General features: G+C 40.0%; 1 protein-coding gene across 1 annotated transcript; it reads left to right on the top strand.

Moving 5' to 3' along the window:
• Positions 1-1,459: 1,459 nt before the first annotated feature.
• LOC139730240 (WD repeat-containing protein 41-like) lies at positions 1,460-17,700 on the top strand. Its single transcript, XM_071641126.1, has 10 exons — positions 1,460-1,635; positions 4,618-4,730; positions 6,507-6,771; positions 8,105-8,213; positions 8,824-9,033; positions 11,304-11,452; positions 13,828-13,952; positions 14,958-15,095; positions 16,332-16,503; positions 17,585-17,700. The coding sequence occupies exons 1-10, from the start codon at positions 1,606-1,608 to the stop codon at positions 17,657-17,659; spliced, it is 1,386 nt and encodes a 461-aa protein (XP_071497227.1). The 5' UTR covers positions 1,460-1,605; the 3' UTR covers positions 17,660-17,700.
• The last annotated feature ends 357 nt before the right edge of the window (positions 17,701-18,057 follow it).

Below are 18,057 nucleotides of genomic sequence, written 5' to 3'. Positions count from 1 at the left end.
ATAATTCCTAGTACATAATTATCTTAATTTTTGTGTAAATACTATGTATGTGTATATTCATATCTACACACACATACAAATCTCTCCTCTCTCTTTTTTATGTATATGTGTGTATATGTGTGTGTGTGTGTGTGTTTATGTATATTATGTATATTACATAATTCAGTAATCTAGTACATGATTATCTTGATTTTGATCTTATCACACTGAAACAGGGAAATAAATATCTCAGATATATCTCACAGAAATCTCTATATGTTTATATGTATGATATATATTATACATATATATATATATATATTATTTACATATATCTATATATATATATCTGTGCGTGTGTATGTATATAATACATATACAGTATACATGTTCATTGTGTAAATACTATATGTGTATATTTATATCTATACATCTGTATATACACACACACACAGACAGACCACACATACAAATATGTCCTCTCTATGTATGTATTTATATATATTTATGTGTGTATGTGTGTGTGTGCATGTGTATACAGTAATTACTAATACATGATTATCTTGATTTGGATCTTATCGCACTTACTAAAACAGTGGAATAAATATTTTGCAGATATCTGTTTAACAACTTGTGGTTCACGTTGCTGCACAAGGCATATAATCCTACATGCAGATACAGTGGAATTCTGTTATAACAAACTCCATAGGACTAGCAGTTTTCTTTCGTTATAACTGAACAAATAAACAATAAGAAACATAGAGCAAATAATGATGTGGCTTGAATTTTTACTTCATTGTAACCGGAATTTTGTTATAACTGTGTTTGTTACATACATATCATACATGTGTATATCAACAATAGTAAGTACAAATGTGTTTGGGTCTGCCTTGTGCACTGCACTCAAAATACATGTACTTGGTGGGAAATTCCATGCTGAATGAGTTGAGAGGAAATATTTGTTGTATCAGAAGCAACTATATGACCATAGCAGGGTCAGATCCAGGAATTCTGTAAAGGGGAGGCGCCTTTACAAAATTAAAGGGGACGCACGCGACCCCCCCCCCCCCCCCCATTATTTTCTTTTTATTTCTTTTGTTTTGGCCAAAAATAAAGAGGGGGCGCATGCCTGGTGCACCCCCCACTGGATTCGCCACTGCACAGGTACACCTCCATATTCATTTTGGGCAATTTATTAGTGGTACTCTTGTGGTAAAAGTGAGAGAGCGAAAGAGAAATGCACAGTGTAGGCCCTACCATGATCCCTGAAAGTATAGGGCCTAATGCTATTGATTTGTTGCTTTTTTTGATAAATTCGAACATAATATTTCTAATGCAGCTTGTAATGAATATTTGTAACTTTGTCTCAGTGTACTTTACATCACGGCACTCCCTTGAGGAGCGAGTAGATGGCCACCGACGCAAATGATATTATAGCTGTACATACACTGCACGTAGTACGCAAATAAAAGTACTCGTACCCTCGTCTTTTTAGTGTCTCGAATCGAGACTACATCTTGGATCACATGTACTGTATGTTATTGTTATTGTTGGTGGAAAAAAAAAGTGTCACACCAGTGGTACTGCTCTGGACGGTCTAACTGTTTAGTTTATCCCGTTTACCGAATGGCTAATGGAAGAAGCAAGATGTCGCAGGTAAATGCCAGTGTGAAAATTAGTGGCAGTTTTTCTCATAACTTGAGCTGCGGATTTGTGCTGATGGGTGTAGTCGTAGATGATGATAAAATGTCGAGGTGGCCGAAAAAACAGTATCAGTCCGATATATGTATATTTGTGTTAGCACCCGCCAGACGCAGACTAACCCCGGGCAGCGTTTTTTTTAAAGACGGCACAGATTGGGGCATGGCGCGTGTTAAACCTATGGGAAAAACGTTGGGTTAGGGTTTTGGGTTATGGTTAGGGTTAGGGTTAGGGTTGGGGTTAGGGTTAGGGTTAGGGTTAGGGTTAGGGTTAGGGTTAGGGTTTGATGGTTATGGTTAGGATTAGGATTAGGGTTAGGTTTAGGGATAAGGTCCCCGATAAATTTTTAGTTTCCCCAATCTGTGCCGTCTAAAAAAAACACGCCCCCGGGCAAGGGGCGGGCCCGGGCGCTTCATTACACAGTCACAATTGTAAATTACTGCTCGAGCCGAACGCTTCACTTTCGGGCTGGTCGCAATTACCAGACGGACTTACCACCAGACTTCAGTAGTCTAGGTCATAACAATTTACCACTGGCACTGCCTGCTAGCTAGGTTTCTATTCATAGAGTGACTAGAGTCTAAATTTAAATTAGCTATAGAATCTAGGGGCTAGGGCCTAGCCCTAGGCCCAAGACCAGTGTGTTGTCTAGTCTCTACCCCTCTGGAGCTCTTAGTAGTAGTAGATCTAGTATGTATTAATTTTATGCATAGTTAAGCAAATATACCATTAAAGCAAGTGGCCCAAATACATGCGGAATCAAAATAGCATGCATGATCCATACGCTTGTGCTGCGACCATCGTTCGAACGCCTGTGACACCAGGTGACCGTGTTTTACATTCCCGACGTACGGCCCCGTGCGCTCACCCTGCCTATGTGAATGTATTAGCGTGCGTGCCATGTGCGGGCGAAACTGTATACATAGTACATCGCACTACGAGAGCGCGGTACTCCATGTACTCCACACGCTGTCCGAGAGATGCAATGCATACACAACACGTTGACGAACCTTGGTGCTACCGCAAATTCTGGCACGGTCGGAATGCAATCGTATATCGCATAAACGCTCGTTATCTCAGAAACAGCTGCCACCATGGCTGTAGGTAAACACGCTGTACAGATTCAATGCAGATAAATGGACTAGTAACTTCGAAACTTGGAATGAAACGAGTCTATATGTGTTGCTGTGCAACTTTACTTACCCGTTTACTTACCCGTTGAACTGCTTATGCGAGTTGACCTGGGAGGGTCGCGACAATGATTTCAGGGGTCCGGCGACGTGGCCCACTGTTGTGCTCTTTGGAACACGTATGGAGGTAGTTGCATAGTTTGAATTTCGCACTTGATATGCGCCATTTTTTATTCATGAATTTCAGTGAATTTTTACTTGTAAGAGTGGTCTATTCATGGAACCCTGTCGAATCAAGGGCCACTTGCTTTATGTCACTGAGAGCCTCTTGTTGAAATTATTGATTCCAAAGTGACAGGGACAGCACCATTTTCTGAGGGGTGTAAAGCAAGTTACCCATTTTTCGACCGCCTAAATTGTGGAAGCAAAATAGCGTGCATGATCCGAACGCCTGCGCTGCGATCATCGTTCGAACGCCTGTGTTCATTGTTCGACCCTGTATGTCCATGCTTCAAATTTGCGATGTACCGCTGTGTGCCGCCTATGAATGGATCAGCACGTTCCATGCGCAGACGAAACTGTATACATCGCACTATGAGAGCGCGGTACTCGATACTCGGTACTCAGTCGAACCGTGGCAAATATTGCAAATTCTGGCATGGTGGCATGCAAAATATAAATAGCGCGTAAATGCACAAGTTATCTCAGAAACTGCTGCCACTGTGGCTGTAGGTGTACATGCTGTATACATTCAATGCAGATAAACGGACTAGTAACTTCGAAACTTCAAATGAAACAAGTCTTTATGTGTTGCTATGCAACTTTACTTTCCTGTTACTTACCCGTTGAACTGCTTATGCGAGCTGACCTGGGAGGGTCCCGACAATGATTTCGGGGGTCCGGCGACGTGGCCCACTGTTGTGCTCTTCAGAACATGTGTGGAGGTAGTTGCATAGTTTGAATTTTGCATTTGATTTGCGCCATTTAATTTAAGTATTTCAGGGAATTTATATTCGTAAGAGTGATCTATTCATGGAAACGGTCAAATTTAGGGTAACATGCTTTATAGAGTAGTGCTCATCCTGTCACCATCATGGTCAGTAATACTTGATTTCACCCGAGGCTCCAAGTAGTGAATGATTTTTTTCTTTCAAAGTATATTTTATATCCTCAAACAAATCTTTTTTGAAAGGATAATGAAATGTTTTCATTTCCAAATGTTGCTCTATAGTTCAGTTGTTTGTTTACATATTGCAGCACAGACAGACAGCATATACCTAGCGTAGTGGATGTGATTACACACAATGGTCTATGATCACGAGACTGATGCCGACAGCACTCTGCTCATGCTACCCTGTATCGGTAAATACAGGGTAGCATGTGTAGTTTGATGTGTGTGCCCACATGCTACCCCTACTACACATATTTTGCCCTGGATGTTGATTCTTGTTTTCTAGTCATCTTAAGTGCTACTTTAGTACAATTAGATGCTAATTTATTATGAAACTGATTTATTTCTTTGTGCATGTAGTAAGTAAAGACTCTTAAGTTGTGAATAGGAAGTGAATATACAAAAACAAAATATTTTAAATGTAACAATGGAAGCTCTAGCTTGAATGAACCACATGTAGACACATCATGATCAAAGCACTTTTATTCCAATGTCATAATTTTTCAGCCCCATCCATCAGCCAGTGGCAAGCAGATGGAGGCAAATTTTTGGTTCCTACTGTTTCTTCACTGGATGAATCTTATCTGGATGCCCAAGAACTTTTGCTGATTTTATCTTGTGTGCATCTTTCCATAGAATCAAGTGGAAATCCTCCAGGATGATCAGCCCTTGAACCCCTACACAGAAATCCAGATTCTCCCTGATCACACAGACTTGATCAAATTTCTTCTTCAGATAAGCGAGAATAAGTAAGCAGAAGATGTATTGTATGACTGATTTTTTTTTTTACCTAGTGACAAAGAAGCAGAACACCTGACCTCTGGTTAATTTGTTTGTTTGTTTTTTTTTAATTGTTTTGTATCACCTGCAAAAATCTCCCACCATCCTTTATTTTGCCTGTACATCATTTTTATATGACTATTGTACAGTGGACTCCCATTATAACGAAGTCCTTGGGACCGGCAGTTTTCTTTCGTTATATCGAAATTTCGTTATAACCGAACAAATAAACAATAGAAATACATAGAGTGGATGACATTACAGCCCTAATTTTTACTTCGTTATAACCGGAATTTCGTTATAGTTGTATAACCGTGTTCGTTATAACGGGAGTACACTGTATAACACGATTTTAGATCGTTACCAAACAAGCTGCAACAAAGACACTCGCTCACTTAAGCATACACAAGCAACACCACCAAATTCATTAGTGTGGATGTTTCTTTCCAAATTGCAAACACTTTGCAAAAACATATCAATTTAAAACGAAGTACTTATACATTACCCTGAAGATTAGGTTCATTTTTATGCCTCCGCCAACGAAGTGGCCGGAGGTATTATGTTTTCGGGTCGTCCGTCCATCCGTCCGTCCGTCCGTCCGTCCGTCCGTCCGTCCGTCCGTCCGTACGTACGTACGTACGTCCATCCCGTTTTGTTTTTGTCGATATCTCAAGAACCGTGAGGTGGTTTTGCATCAAACTTGGTATGAGGGTATATCCTGGGGGGATAATACTTTGTTTGGATTTTAGGATCATGGGGTCAAAGGTCAAAGGTCACTGGTTATTTTGTGGAAAAAAAAGGTTGAAATTTCATGTTTTTCTCCATATCTCGCAAATGGTTCAAGGTATCTTCATGGAACTTAGTATATATGCATGTACCGATGGGCAGTGATTATCTAGGGAAGTTGGGGGTCATGGGTCAAAGGTCAGGGGGTCAAAGGTCAAGGTCAACTCCTCAAAATATCACTACTTTCCTGATATTTATGCACTGCCTGAAGGATTTTTTCTTTTAACTTGATGTATGCATTGTATAACCCAATATATATTCTGTGGGAAGTTTCTTGCCAAAAGGTCAAAGGTCAAGTGAAAGTGCTAAATTGCACTTCTTCCTCCATATCTCAAAAGTAACTCAAGGTATTATCATGAAACTTACATGTTTTATGCATGTTCTACCTAACAGTGATTCTCTTTGGAACTGTGAGGTCAAAAGTCAAAGGCCAGGTTTAGATAATACTATTTTACCATTTGATACTGAAATTATACTTTTTCTCAATACCTTGAAAATTACTCAAGGCATAAACTTATAAAAGGGTCAAAAGTCAAGTAAAAATCATCAGTTCCCCCAAATACCTGCACTCTGACGTTTTAATCATTCATCCAATTGAACCTAGTTCTAGGAAAGTGAACATTCAGCACATTTGTGGCAAACCTGTCATTTTAATATTTTGCCAATTGTGTGAAACTTTCATCACACATTGTCAAGACATTGTACTATAGACCTATTAGGAGAGCCATGCATTATGGCGGAGGCATACACCAGTCGTCGTAGCGACATTTCTAGTTTTCTTTTTGTTCTATTCTGAACAAACTTCGTAGGGGTTTGTGTTTGAGTTGCGACTTCTTCCTTCTACAAATTTCCAGTCTAGAGTGAAATACAAAATAATCATTTTAAATGGATGTGGATTATTGCAGATAATGTAGAGAAAGGACGAAGGTCATATCCTATTACAATAAATCTAATTGCAGGTTCTTGTCGGTGTCGGATGACAACACCGGTATAATATGGGACATCATAACTTGCCTGAAATGCAGCATGCTGGTGGGACACACCCGACCAATTACATGTGCCACCCTGGTGGAGCCCACCAGTGATGACAGACCGCCGGGTGCGGAAGTTCCTCCCTCCAGTCCCTTCCTCCTCACGGGGTCATCGGACAAGACCATTAGGCTGTGGAGTACAGAGACGGGTACCTGCCTTCGAGTGATCTCTGAACACAACGCTACCACCAAGGTGAGGTGTTCTACATGCACTTGGCACATGAGGTGGAGGTTGGTTGAGAGCAGTTGAGAGAGTGACAACCCAGAGATTGTCAAAAGATCTCACTTCTTTTCTCAGAGAGGAAAGAAATCAAACCCAGTTTGGTGGGCCATATAATACCGTATGTCCCCAAAAAAATTACAACCGGATTTTCGCATTGATGACCCCCAATATGATTAAACTATGTACATGCTACTTCAGGGTCTTAAGATATAACATCTTAGCTCTATTTTGCAGAAAACCCATTCAATTTGGTTAAGTGGTCACAGAGAAATGTTGATTGTTGTAAAGCATGTCATGGGTCTGATTCTTCCAAGTTTAGCACTTGGATGCTCTTGGAACTGCATATTAATGTGTGAACACAATGGACAGAACTTGGAGGGAAAGGATTCCTGACATGCTCTACAAAACTCCCCATTTCTCTTTGACCACTGAAGCAAATCGAATGGGGTTTTCTGTAAGATGTGGCAAATGAGTCATAGTTTCATACCCTGAAATTGTATTTGGATTGATTCACTATTTGTATAAGTTATCATTGTGGAGGGTCCCGTTGTAATTTTGGGGGACATACGGTACACTGTATATATGTTGCCTTGTTCTCCGGTTTCTAGCTATAGGCAGCGAATGGTGTCAAGCAAGTGCATTGCTCTGTATAAAAAAAAAATAGATTTTAAATACTTGTCTACCTTTTTCAGTATACTCATCAGATTTTTTTGCAGTCTTTGTACTCTGATATTTCTCATCACAGACCATGGGCTGTCCTAATGGTTGTAGTATTTTCATGGCATTAAAAGGGAACATTGTACTCATGAAGAAGAGCATAATTTTAGGTGAAAGTGGTGGATTACCACTATGCTTGAACAAGCAACATCTACTCACATTTCATGTCTGGGAAAATGAAAAATAATGCAGGCACACAAAAGAGAAAAGGTGCATTTCAGGAAATATGAATTTCTCTCATATTCTCAGGCTTTTAGAGGATCCTATCTATACATCAGGGAGTGCAGAATAGAGAAAATAATGTTGCATATGAGGGCTACTCCTATATGCTTACTGTATTCTACAAATATTTTTCCTGAAAAGGATGATTTGAATTTTACAGAAAGTTTTAAAGAAAATTTTGTAGGGATATGTCAGCTTTTGACCCGTCTGTGTCAGTTCAGTTCTAATAGTAGATGTTTTTCCTCCATAAATGTATGATGATATATTTTTAGTTCTTTTTTTTTCTAAGGGAAGACAAATTATTACTAGGAACTAACATGATTTATTACTTCAAAAAGTTCCTTGTGGTGTCTTCTTATCCCAGGCAATACTAAGCTTCCCAAAGAGTGGTCTGTTTTGCACTGGAGGGCAAGAACTCTTCCTCTGGAATTCTCAGAGACAGCTGCTACATCAAGTCAGCCAAGAATCTGAGGGTATGCATCTGGAATAAAACCACACCCTGTGTAGAAGCTTTTCATTATAATGCCAAGGGGAGATCATTTGCAACATGTGTATGGTATTTCCATGAAAATGACAATATGTATTGATGCATGAGGATGTTGGAAAAGGGGATTGCTGTCTCTTTCCCTATCATGGAATTTTCCTTCCCAAAGATAAAGTGATGTAACAGTCTATTTGTGATGCTACTGACAAAGTTTATATAACTACCCTGTGTTTTTGCTGTACTCAGAACTAATAATATAATCTATTTCATCTAGCCCTTCTAATATATTTTCCATTAGAGGAATGCTTGCTTTTTATGAAAACAAAGAGAGGTTATACAATTGATTCAAAAGAAACTCAAGACAGATTGTGATTACATTATGAGTACAAAGCAGTGACTATGTTTAAGTTATGCAGAAAAGGAAAACATCCCCAAGCCCAGAAATTGAAAATAGGTTGAAGGATCTCTTTAATGCACAAATTAAATGTCCTTTGTCAACACAAGAAATTGATATTTATTGAAAAATAAACACATCCAGTGAGTTTCATTCTTTTACTGCAAATTGAGCTTTTTGAGCTTATTGCTTCTTTAATATCCAGCTGGAAATAGTGACTGTCCACTCGCCGACATCAAGCACATGCTCGCCATCCCAGATGACCGCTTCATCGTGGCGGCCGGCTGCGCCCTGGAAGTGTACGCGATAGACACACAGATTGGTCAGCTAGGGGTCACCTCCTACCAGCTGAGAAGGGTCAAGAAGCTAGCACCCCAACACAGGGAGGCAGTCATGTGTCTCACCAGTGTGTCAGGTAACCTCAGTGTGTGTAGAATTCTCGGTATCGCCAATGCGCAGAAAACTTCTGCACATGCTGCATGCTGAAGAGCCCTGTCACAGATGCACTGTGGGATTCCTCGGTGCCATTGTTGCTTCCAGTTGTTTCACGCATGTCGCAGTTCCCATACGATTCAGTGGAGTTTTTTATGCCTCCGCCACGAAGTGGTGCCGGAGGCATTATGTTTTCGGGTTGTCTGTCCGTCCGTCCGTCCGTCCGTCCTTCCGTCCGTCCGTCCGTCCGTCCGTCCGTCCTTCCGTCCGTCCGTAATAAATTTTGTGGACAGGGTAACTATCAAAACCTTTTAAGGTATCCTAATGAAACTTGGCATGTATGTGTATTAGGGGGTGAAGTTGTGCCTATCAACTTTTGGGTGCACATGGTCAAGGTCAAAGGTCAAAAGGTCAAGGTCAAATACGTAAAATTTCACTATTTCCTCCATTTCTGTGCAATGCCTGAAGATATTTTCTTGAAACTTAGTTTATACATGTATTACCCAATTAAGATTCTCTGGTGAAAGTTTTGGGTCATGAGGTCAAAGGTCAAAGGTCAAAAGGTCAAGTTAAAATATTAAAACTTCGCTTTTTTCTCCGTACCTTGGAAATTGTTCAAGGTATCTTCATGGAACATAGTATATATACACGTACTGACTGGCAGTTATTATCTAGAGAATCTAGGGTTCATAGGTCAAAGGTCAGGGGTCAAAGGTCAAGTGCAACACTTAAAATTTTTACTATTTCCCTCATACATGTATTTATGTAATGCCAGCATTTTTTTTTTTTTACACTTGGTGTATGCATGTATAGCCTAGATTATCTGGAAATTTTCTTTTTCTCTTTTTTTTTTTTGGGGGGGGGGGGGGCAGGGGTTTGCCTCAAAGGTCAAAAGGTCAAAGATCAAGGGAAAGTGCTGAACTAACTTTTTCCTCCATATCTCAGAAGTTGCTGAAGTTATCTTGAAACTGACTACATATTTATGCATGTTCTGCCTGACAGTGATTATCCTATGAATTTTAGGGTCAAAGGCCAAAAGAAAATGGTAACAGTGTACTTTTCAATACAGAAATTACACTTTTTCTCCATACCTTGAAAATTACAGTATTCATATACTTATGAAAGGGTCAAAGTCAAGTTAAAGTCCTTGAATCCCCAAATACATGCTCTCCTATTCATCTATAAATTAAACCGAGGTAAAGGAAGGTGAACATTCAACACATTTGTGACAAACATGTAATTTCTATATTTTGCCAATATTGTGAAAATGTAATTATACACTGTCCACATGTACTATAGACCTATTAGGAGAATCATGCATTATGGCGGAGGCATAGCAGTCGCCTTAGCGACATTTCTAGTTTTTCTCTGCTTTTCTGTTGTTACTCCTTTTTTTTGGCTATAACTCATCTTTAAAAGAGTTGAAAATTTCTAATTTTTACTGATTTGCGGTCACTAGAGTCTTGGTTCACTACTGCAAGGCTTCGATGTGCTGGTCACATGATGGAAAGTGAAGAAATCTTCAACAAAAAATACCCCTGGATAAAGACAGGACGTGACCTGAGTGCATATGCCGCCCAAACCAGGGCAAGTTTTCCCCCTGACCTATCCCATTAAATGCATCTAAAACGCTGCTCTGCGCACGACACGTAGGTATTTGCAATACTGGGAATTCATGGCAGCCAGTCAGGTTTACCCATGTCAACTCCCACTGGTAGACCTGCCATGGGTTAAAACTCCTTCTCCTGACATTGATATTATATCTATAGCTATCCCCTGACTCTCTCTTTTTCCCTACCCATATGTTCAAGTGATTATTGCAAACTACTGTAAAACATGATATATTCGCCGCATGAATTTTTCACGAATTGGAGCTGACGGCCTTTTTTGTGGCATTAAATTTTCGCGAACTGCCACTGGCATTCAATGCATATAGTGTAGACAAGAACTTTTGCGTGCATTTTAATTTCGTGAATCTTGGCGCTCGCGAAATTTGCGAAATTAAAATGCATGTGAACATTCCTCGTTTTACAGTACATTTCTTTATTCTTCGTGTATAATACACACAAGAACCAATATATCAAGTTTCCCTCTACCATTGACTCCTTGTAGACTATCAAAAGTAAATATGCAATCATATCTCTGAACTGTTTCATACTTTTTTTATTGTTATCTTGATAAATTATGATTGATACTGTTGAAATGTTATTACTTTTTTTTCTACTGGTATTTAATTTTTTTTTGTGCGTGTAGACTCATACTTTGCATCAGCCTCTCTTGATGGAACGGTGAAGGTGTGGAACACACGCACCCTGGGGACCTCACGGCAGCTGAACCACATCAAGGATTACGAGAGGAACGGCTTCCCCTGGTGTGTGCGACACATGCTTCCCTTGGACAAGGTAGGCTTGCTACGAGGATGTTGACTTGCGGGAAGTAGTGTCAGGAAATATCCTCACAGTGGGATTTAGAATGCTTCTGTTATTAAAAGCTTAACTCTTCATGTGCTTTATTATGACTCTAGACAGTGTGTAGAATGCTATGGAATATTCTGTGCCAGTTATCACTCACAGAACACAAAGGGTTCAACATACCTTTGGGATATGACTCATGGGAATAATGTATTATGGTCTCTCTGTGAGACAGATTGTTGACCTTGCAGAGAAGCATACTAATACAAGTGTGCATTCTTTGTTGTGATGAATTTCAGGGTTTGGTTCAATATTGGCAGGAATTGGCATATAAATGGCTGATGCTGTGTGTGCAGCATATTTGACAAACAAAGAAACAAACAACTCAAGTTGAAGGTATGCATCTCAGTTGCTTTGACCACCCCTACTGATGTAACAGTCAATAACTTTTATTTTCAGGAATATACAAATGATTTAAGCTCTTTAAGAGAGAAGTCTATACATCCCCGAATTTCATGTCAATCCCCTGGATGGAATAATCTGTATGTCCACTTCCGTGCCAGTTATTACCTCCGCCAGGAGAGGAGGTTATGTTTTCATTACTATTGGTTGGTTTGTTCGTTTTTTGTTTGTTTGTTTGTCCATGTGCAAAATAACTCAAAAAGTTGTTAACAGATTTGGAAGAAACTTGGAGGAAAGGTTGTGAATGACACAAGGAACAGATAATTGTCCCCGCCGAACGAGTTCGAGCAGGGGACTATGAAACGGGCTCCGTACGTGTGTGTGTCCGTCTGTCCGTCTGTCCGTCTGTCCGTCTGTCCGTCCGTCTGTGCGTCCGTGTGTGATCAAAATGTTCAAAATGCTACTCCATTTCTAACCCGATTTTGATTCTGTTTGCTTTATATGATAGCACTACATGGGAGCTTTGAAACTTCTATACAGAATTTCAGTTGTGACCTTTGACCTTGACCTTTGACCTATATTGTAAATTTTGCTTCAAAATGCTACTCCTTCGCCATTTCTAACCCGATTTTGATTCCGTTTGCTTTATATGATGGCACTAGGTGAGGGCTTCAAAACTTCTACACAGAATTTTGACCTTTGACTTCTTTGACCTTTGACCTTGATTTTTGACCTATATTGTACATTGCCTACAAAATGCTACTCCTTCGCCATTTCTAACCCGATTTTGATTCCGTTTGCTTTATGTGATGGCACTAGGTGAGGGCTTCAAAACTTCTACACAGAATTTTGACCTTTGACTTCTTTGACCTTTGACCTTGATTTTTGACCTATATTGTACATTTTGCTACAAAATGCTACTCCTTCGCCATTTGTAACCCGATTTCAATTCCGTTTGCTTTAAGTGATGGCACTAGGTGAGGGCTTCAAAACTTCTACACAGAATTTTGACCTTTGACTTCTTTGACCTCTGACCTTGATTTTTGACCTGTATTGTACATTTTGCTACCAAATGCTACTCCTTCGCCATTTCTAACCCGATTTCAATTCCGTTTGCTTTAAGTGATGGCACTAGGTGAGGGCTTCAAAACTTCTACACAGAATTTTGACCTTTGACTTCTTTGACCTCTGACCTTGATTTTTGACCTGTATTGTACATTTTGCTACCAAATGCTACTCCTTCGCCATTTCTAACCCGATTTCGATTCCGTTTGCTTTATGTGATGGCACTAGGTGAGGGCTTCAAAACTTCTACACAGAATTTTGACCTTTGACTTCTTTGACCTTTGACCTTGATTTTTTACCTATATTGTACATTGGCTACAAAATGCTTCTCCTTCGCCATTTCTAACCCGATTTCGATTCCGTTTGCTTTATGTGATGGCACTAGGTGAGGGCTTCAAAACTTCTACATAGAATTTTGACCTTTGACTTCTTTGACCTTTGACCTTGATCTTTTTACCTATATTGTACATTTTGCTACTAAATGCTACTTCCGGCGGGGACATATATTACGCACGGCGTAATTTCTACTTTTCCTTGTTAATTTTGGTAGTGATCCAGAAATTTGTCTGGATTTTATGAAGGATTTTCGATATTGTGGCAGGTAGGGTCAACGAACTTGAGAGGTCAAGCTACTCATTTTTTAGGTTTTCATATGTGCACTAGTTTCTTCTAGGGTGAGGCGCGCCATGCAGCTGAGGGTTGATTACGTAACAAAAGGCTTCTTTATTGGGAAATTGGGCGATTTTCAGCGTGCATACATATGGATGGAAATCACTGATCTCTATGGAAGAACAAGATCATCGGTGGAAAGTAGCTGCATACTTGGCGGAGGTCTGCGGTCTCAGAGTGCTTCTCTAGTTATCAATTCTCTCTCTCTCTCTGTATCTTTCTCTCTGCAGAATCATTTGTGTGTGACAATAGGGTCTGGTCTTGCCATCTTTGACATCATCACCGGAGACTGTCTGTGGAAGCAACTGAAGGCGCATTACTCCAAGATCACGTTTATCAGCGTGGTGTACGATGGGTGAGCATATGCTATCCCTTTCTCCTCTTCCTCGACATCAGAATTTCTCCGGGAAAATCATTGGGCGTGGCTCAGAAGAGAATTGTTAGTAGTCATTTTGTCGGGTGGTGTTTTCCCCTTGTCACACATGAACTTTGAGTTTGGTACTGACTGCCTGGAGTACTGCTCAAGATGTGAAACATTTTTTGGTATGAAATGTTTTGCGTTGCATGAAAAATCAAAATGCACTTGAACATTTCTAGGTCTACCGTATATATATATATATATACAGGGTGGTCCACAACTTGAAATTTGAGCGCGTTGCAAGCTCAGAATCTGAGAATATTGCAGACATGGGGTGCGTGGAGCGCACATCACGAGCACGTAGTGCACAATATTTCACAGCTTATCTCTCTTTGTGCTACTTACATTCAATGCTCTCTCTCATGTTTTGCACACAAATATCTAAGTACCGGGTAGTTTGTCATTTCATATGTTTTGCATCGAATGTTTTTCACATGTGTGAATACATTCTATTTTGAGCTTGTTGCAAATTCTTGAGGATGTTGCATAGCATGTTGTTGGGTTTTGAGGATGTTGCACTAGAGTTTAGGATGTTGCGGAAGAATTTGAGCATGTTGCATCGACATGCTGAAACCCCTCATGGACCACCCTGTATATATATATAGATAGATACATATCTATCAAATATATTCAATATCTTATATATCCTTTGTCATCACTGATCTCACCTGTAGTACCTACCTAAGATGACAAGAACTAACAATAATAGTCTGATACTATCAGCTTCACACCACTGTGTACAACTATATATTTCCCTCTCTCCTCATTCTATCCCATCACTCTGGTCATATTCTATGCAACAAACTTTCAAATCCAAAATACACAGAAAGTGAAGAAAATCGTTCATATTGTACTCAGCGGTGATATATGTGAGATGATAGTTGATGTAAAAAGTGCATCCCAACTGATAAACAATGATAGCCAGTATAATTGTGATGATAGGAAATTCCTGGCCACGTGCTCCGAGGACGGAATGGTTAGACTGTGGGGAGTGGACACCAGGCTGAAAGTGGCTGAGGAAGGAGACTACAACGGGGAAGAATTTTCCCTGCACAAGTTTGACAGCATTGTACAGGCAAGGTAAGGACATTCATGTACTGATAGAGCTTGCAGCAGGTTTGCCAGGGGCCTGTTTCATAAAGCCGTACGCAAAGTTACGCACAACTTTACGAGCGACTTAGATACAGCAAGCCAAGTGGGTTTCCTAATCATTGTTGATTTCAATATCTGAAGTTAAAATTTGCAGATGGTAATGATTATTCTTACATGTTAACACACGTTTTTAGTTGAAAGTTTATCTTTGCCAGAATGTAGATGAAATATTGACATACAGTCGTACTATGTTAAACTTAAAGGAAAAAATGGGCACACATATTGGCACTTCATATTTCAGTCGTTTGTAAAGTCATGCGTAACTTTATGAACAGCTTTATGAAACAGGGCCCAGGACTCTAATAAAGGGGTGAACCTGCGTTTCTCTGATGGATTGCTAAGAAGGGAACTGTACCCTGTTCAAGTTCACTCTGATAAAAAGAGTCAGATTAAAAAAAAAAAAAAAAAAAGAATGAAAATCATAAATCATTAATGAAAATGAGAATATAAGAGAAGTTTAAACTTTGTTGCCTATGTTGTCACAAAAGGGTGATATTTGTCATAATCACATGTGCAAATTAGAAGAGATGATGATGTCATTGAATTTCCATTTTGACATGTGTGCAAGATGAAGTCAGTGCATTCTTTGCATCAAAGCATGCAGAGTCATAATAATTTAGCAATGATGGCCTTTTAAAGGGAAGAAAGTACTAACTGAAATACTGTGGAACTTGTAAGCATTGACTTCGTAAAATTTCCAAGTATATGGCAGTGGGAGGTGAATGATGGAATGACATCTTCTTTTTGTTCAGTTTGCATATTCAGTTTTGAGGGATGTCACTTTTCTGGTCAGATATGTGGTACGAGTGCATTGGGAAGCCTGGGATTTTGGGATCAGATGGCTGTACATTAGTGGAATGAAATTCATGATACATGTGTTGAAAACCAGGTGAAATTTACAATGAAGAACTGCAAGTGTAAGTCTGTTGCAGTGGTAATACTCATCCAAGATACATTTTCATGTGATTGTCAAACATGGCATGAGTAGGATGGTAGGAATGCCAGGCAGAAACATTGATTTTTCCCACAGAAGCAAATCTGAACTATGATTGGAACAAGGTAAGAGTTTTCACTGATTCTTTGGCGTCAAATCTCACAAAACACACATCTGCAATCTGTTTCTCCCACTCCTCCCCCCCCCCCCCCCCCCCCACTGGATTCCAGCCGGCAGTCTAAGGAGACAAGAAGGCTGTTCCGAAGGGAGGAGTCTCGGCCTCCCATCCTGTGTCTGCAGGGGGAGTGTGTCGCCCACTCAGGGGCCGTCCAAATGGTGCTGGACTTCAGGGAGGAGGGAATGGTGTCCTGTGGAGCAGATGGACTAGTCATTCTCTGGAAGGTGAGTGCAGTTGCATGGTACTTGCAAGGTGATCCTCCCCCCACCCCCACCCCTTTAAAGACACTCAGACCCTGGGTTAAAGAGGGCTTGTAGTAATATTGATGCTTATGCATCTACTTTGTTCCAAACATCCGAATAAAACTGATTCATGTGTGATCATGTGAAAAATGGCCAAAGTAATGTCAATCTGCATTTGACTCTTGATTGAACCGTTGTTCCTGGCTGGTTCAGCATTCGGCGAATCATGAACGATTATTGAACCATCCTGTTCCAAAGAGAGCTCATGCAATATGCACTCACGATCTACTTTTATAGACAGTTAACAAACTTAACATCATTGATCTTTGTAAGGAAGAAAGTGGCAATTATCACTCCATTCAACAGCACCCTCTTGAATGCCAGGTCTGTGTTCCTTTAAGCCTCACACACTTTCTCTGATCGTGCACATACAGAGGTCGGTTGGGTAAATTTTTTTTCTAGAGTCATCAGCTAGGAGTACATTATCAGTGAGTGGGAAGATCTATTCACTTCTCATGTTTGTCAAGCTGCATATTCCTTGACAGATTCATTTTCCTATTTGGTGACTGTAGAAATTATGTGAGTTCTAGTTTACACCTCTTTAAAGACCGCATCACACTCGAGCGTATTGAGCCAACAAACGCCCAATGAATTTGAAAATTTGAAGATGCGTTCGCATCCATTACTAATACTGTAATAGTCTTTTAAGCATATTATATGTTCTTTGTATTCATTAGCTATTCGTAGGCGTTCATAGAGATACACTGGAGTCAATTTTTTATTTTGAATATGTCTCAGAAGTTCTTTCAATATTAGTGAGTATAAATTGATAGTGTCTTTGTAAACTTATGCATCAATTTCATATTTCTTCACCTTCCTACTTCTTACACTATTTTGTGTGTATTCATGCGATGAATCCATATTCAAGAGTTGCTTTCCTCTCCAATTAGATGTGTTGTAGAGATATTCATTTGCATTCAATACAGAAAACTGTTTCTTGTACAATTGAGAAAGGCATTTCTTGTCCTGATGCTGTTTCTCTCCTGTTCATAATCTTATCCAGGATGGCGTCACAGAGAGCAACAAAAGAAATGACGTGATCCGGGAGATGCTGCATGCAAGGAGTGGACTGTTCTAGGTGGCACGGAGACTTTGAATAATTGTGACCTTGATACACAGGACATTCCAGTAGGTAACGGAAGATTCAGTATGGATGGCTAAATCTGCACGGGACTGTTTCCCTGTTACGTGTGTTCAAAGTTGGCCACGGAACGATGGTACATGATTTTCTCACCGTGTACTTAATGCACATTGCAAACCCGTTCCATTTTCCTGGAATTCACAGCATCACCAGACAGTTTCAGTGAGAGAAGTTTGTATTTTATAATATTGTAGCTCATCGGAGCCGAGTGGCTTGAGCTATGCAATCATTTATCTTCCGGCATCTGTTGTCCGGCGTTCATTGCCCGTCATGTGTCATAAATTTCACATTTTTTTTGAGGAGCTCAATTATGCTTCTTAAAATCACTCTCCTGC

This window comes from Diadema antillarum, unplaced genomic scaffold (genome assembly GCF_040938485.1).
Source record: "Diadema antillarum isolate AM-2024a unplaced genomic scaffold, OU_Dant_1.0 seq00000299_RagTag, whole genome shotgun sequence".
Taxonomy (NCBI): Eukaryota; Metazoa; Echinodermata; class Echinoidea; order Diadematoida; family Diadematidae; genus Diadema; species Diadema antillarum.
The sequence above is the reverse complement of the archived record's forward strand: the minus strand, read 5'-3'. Positions and strand labels throughout refer to the sequence as shown.